The sequence below is a fragment of the Canis aureus genome, chromosome 32, assembly GCF_053574225.1.
Source record: "Canis aureus isolate CA01 chromosome 32, VMU_Caureus_v.1.0, whole genome shotgun sequence".
NCBI classification, from domain to species: Eukaryota; Metazoa; Chordata; class Mammalia; order Carnivora; family Canidae; genus Canis; species Canis aureus.
In genome coordinates, this window is record NC_135642.1 from 18,229,902 (window position 1) to 18,233,582 (window position 3,681).

Here is a 3,681-nt window from a genome sequence, read left to right on the forward strand (position 1 = left end):
TTTTAGGACTATTATTTGGAGATCCTGAACTAGAACTGTGGCATTAGGGCATCTGTTCCCTAACTATATTATCTCAGAACAACATTCTCTTTCTTTTGGTTCAGATCCTTTCTTCAATTTCTTTTTTTTCATACAACTCGCTCTTCATTTCTCATGACATTAAGCATGATGCTCTATTATAACCACATGGCAATGTGAAGTCTAAACATTAAGGTGTCACAAAAGGCTTATTTAAGAATAGACATTGCACAATTGAGAGCTTTACTGTTTATTCAACCAGTATTTATTGAGCATCTTCTGTGTTACCTTTAACTTTACTTGTATATTGGATTCATTGGATTCATTGGAGGTCTTGGGCTTATCAACTTATCTCAAGAGCCTAGTACATTGCCTCCCACTTGAATCCAGCTTTGACCATTATTGGCAAGTATTTCTATACGAGGCGACCACTGGCTAATGGACTGGTCATGGCAGGCAGCCCTGTGTTCCCCTCTACTCTGGCTCCCCTCAATCAGGCTCTCTTTGATATCTTTGGCTGGAGAGGAAGCTTTCTAATTCTTGGGGGCCTCCTACTAAACTACTGTGTAGCTGGAGCCCTGATGCGACCAATAGGGCTGCCACCAAACAGTGCAGGGAAAGATAGGTCTAAAGTATCCCTTCAGGAAGCTGGAAAATCTGACGAGAAAAAGGGAACAGGTGATACAAATACAGACTTTAATGGCAGAAACCCTAAAGAAGAGAAACCATTGGTTTTTCAAACAGTTGAGAAACAGTTGGACTTATCCCTGTTTAGCCACAGAGGCTTTCTACAATACCTCTCTGGGAATGTGATCATGGTTTTTGGGCTGGCTACTCCTTTAGTCTTTCTTAATAGTTATGCCAAGAGTCAACATTACTCTAGTGAGAAGTCTGCCTTCCTTCTTTCTATTCTGTCTTTTCTCAATATTATAGCCAGACCTTCTATGGGACTTGCAGCCAACACCAAGTGGATAAGACCTCGAGTTCAGTATTTTTTTGCAGCTTCTATTGTTGCAAGTGGAGTGTGTCATCTACTAGCACCTTTATCCTCTAGCTACACTGGGTTCTGTGTCTATGTGGGCTTCCTTGGATTTGCATTTGGATGGCTCAGTTTGGTGTTATTTGAAACACTGATGGACCTCATTGAATCCCAGAGGTTCTCCAGTGCCGTGGGATTGCTGACCATTGTGGAATGCTGTCCTGTCCTCCTGGGGCCACCACTTTTAGGTCGTCTGAATGACATCTATAGAGACTACAAATACGCCTACTGGGCATGTGGCATGATCCTAATTATTGCAGGCATCTATCTCTTCATTAGCATGGGCATCAATTATCAACTTGTGGCAAAAGAGCAGAAAGCAGAGAAGCAGCAAGAGAAGAAGCCAAGAGAAGTTATTAAAGCAGCAGAATCTATAGAATAGAGAGGCCTATGCGGCCCTAAAGAGAAGAAACATCTCATCTGAATCATGGATAACCAGAGGAGCTTTGAACCAAAAATACCTTAAAAATTCTACTGAATCATGTTCTGTTAGTGCTGCTCACCACAGCCAGTGGACATCTGTGTGGAAGTCATACTGATGAGGGGGCAGAAGGCTAGCTGAGGACAAGCATGAGCTGATACCCCCAACCTTACCTCTCCTGGGTGGGATATACGTAACATTCCTCCAGGGAGCTCCCAACTGTCTTAATGTGAATGTCTTGCTAGAGAGAAAAACAACCTTAACTTGATTATGGCAAGGCCTCCAGTATCTTGTAGGTCCTCTTTAGCATAGGAAAGTTTTTTTGAAAACCTTCCTTTTTCTGATCTTTCCAACTCCCAAGTATATAATCAGCCACCCCTCACAACCCAGGTGCAGCTCTTTCTGCCCATGGGTCCTGTCCCCATGCTTTAATAAAACCACCATTTTGTACCCCCCCCCCAATTTTTTTTTAATCTTGAGATAAGCATTTAATAGACTTGAAAAGCTTTCAAGCCATTGTAGGGCTTTCTAGGCAGACAAGGCAGAAATGGAGCTAAACAATAAAGTGGACAGTAAACTATGCTATTAGAAGGTGATTTTGATCTAAAAAAGAGCAGAGCAGATGAAAGATATTGGGAAATACTGAGATTGGGGGTGGGTGCACTTTTAAATAGGGCCTTATAGAGAAGGTGAAATTTAAGCAAAGATTTGAAAGAGGTAAAAAGTTAGCTGTGCATACAGCTGAAGGAAAGATGTTACAGGCATAGGAAACAGGAGTGGGCCTGGTGTGTGTGAAGAACACCAAGGACACCAATGTGGCTGGAGTAGGGCAAGCATGAAAGAGAGTAGGAGATGGCAGGGGAGGGCATGTCACTTTGCACAGACGACCAAAGTGGTACACAAGAAACAAAAGATATTAAATATGTTAATGTAATTACCCTTACTTTAATTAAGTATAGTTAGTAGGTTTTACACCAAAGGACACGAGGAACCTGATTCCCTACAGGAATCCCTTCTCACTTTTAAGCCCTTTTAAAACTTACCCCATCACTCCTTTAATTAAACAAGACTCTCAGAATCCTATTATTTGAAAATTTTATTTCCCTAGTCTTTGCAATCTGCCTTAACCTTACCTACCTCTTTTCTAAATGCAACCTGCGTAACAAATTTTCACATTCAGAATTTGTGTTTTTCTACATCAAACATAATTACCTGTGAAGCATTTTGTGATATTCCTGCAAAATAAATTATACTGCAGTGCATTTTGGACTCCAAGCATTTCCTAAGATAACTGACTTGAATTCATTGCATCCTTGGCATATGAACTGAAGTGGACATCATTAAAAATGCTAAAGGTGCCCCATGTGTTCCCTTCAGACTTCTTTGCTAGTGATGACACACGGTGATGATTTCATGCGAACTCAACCGGTCATCTAAGGGTTTCTGTATATTTTCTGCATTTGTTGCAAGAATGAGTCTGAACTCTGAGGGAAGCAGAGTGATGCCTGGAAATTCAACTGACATGAGAAAGACATAGCCCTTCTCCCATGCCCCCCATCCCTCCAGAAGTTAGCCATGCACCAGCCTTGCTCCAGAGGACACAGCATTTAGTCACACTGTGTGCAACTAATGTGTAACACAGCAACTCTCAGCCAGCACTATGGAGGATACACTAAGATAAAGCAGCTCTCACATTTTAGCATTTGTGTGATTTTTTTTTTTTTTGGATGTGCGATGTTTTATAAATTTCAAAACACACTCATGATTTTACCCTGAAAAGCTGCATAATATGCTGCCTTTAGATTTTCTAATTGGAAATAATTGGAGAGCCAAAGCTTACATATGTAAAATAGACAATAATCATGTTCCAAACTCTGCGGTCCCAGCCATAATTGCATCTTATGGTGTGGAGTCAGCATAACCAGTTTTAAAACCTGACTTTGCCACTGACCAAATCCATGACTCTGGATAAATCATTAAAACTCCCTGTACTCAGTTTCCTCATCTGCAGGTTTGAAATTAATTGGAAATTAGCAAGAATTATGAAAGGAGAAGTTTAATAAGTACTTGCACTTTAGGGCTTGTCCCCTCAGAATCTCCCTTTTTGGATGTCAGCCATTATGCTGTGAAGATGCTTAGGCTAGACAACAAAATAATGCAAGGCCAGATGGAGGGAAGCCCTAAAGGTAAGAAGCCATGGTCA

The 3,681-nt window shown here is 41.1% G+C and overlaps 1 protein-coding gene across 1 annotated transcript; it reads left to right on the forward strand.

The window, feature by feature from the left end:
- Window positions 1-324: 324 nt before the first annotated feature.
- On the forward strand, window positions 325-1,481 carry LOC144302855 (monocarboxylate transporter 1-like; the record flags this gene model as incomplete). The annotated part of the gene is given in 2 exon segments (XM_077880414.1): window positions 325-347; window positions 386-1,481. Coding segments are annotated over 2 exon segments (1,119 nt in total), but the record flags the coding sequence as incomplete, so codon positions are not given.
- Window positions 1,482-3,681: the final 2,200 nt, after the last annotated feature.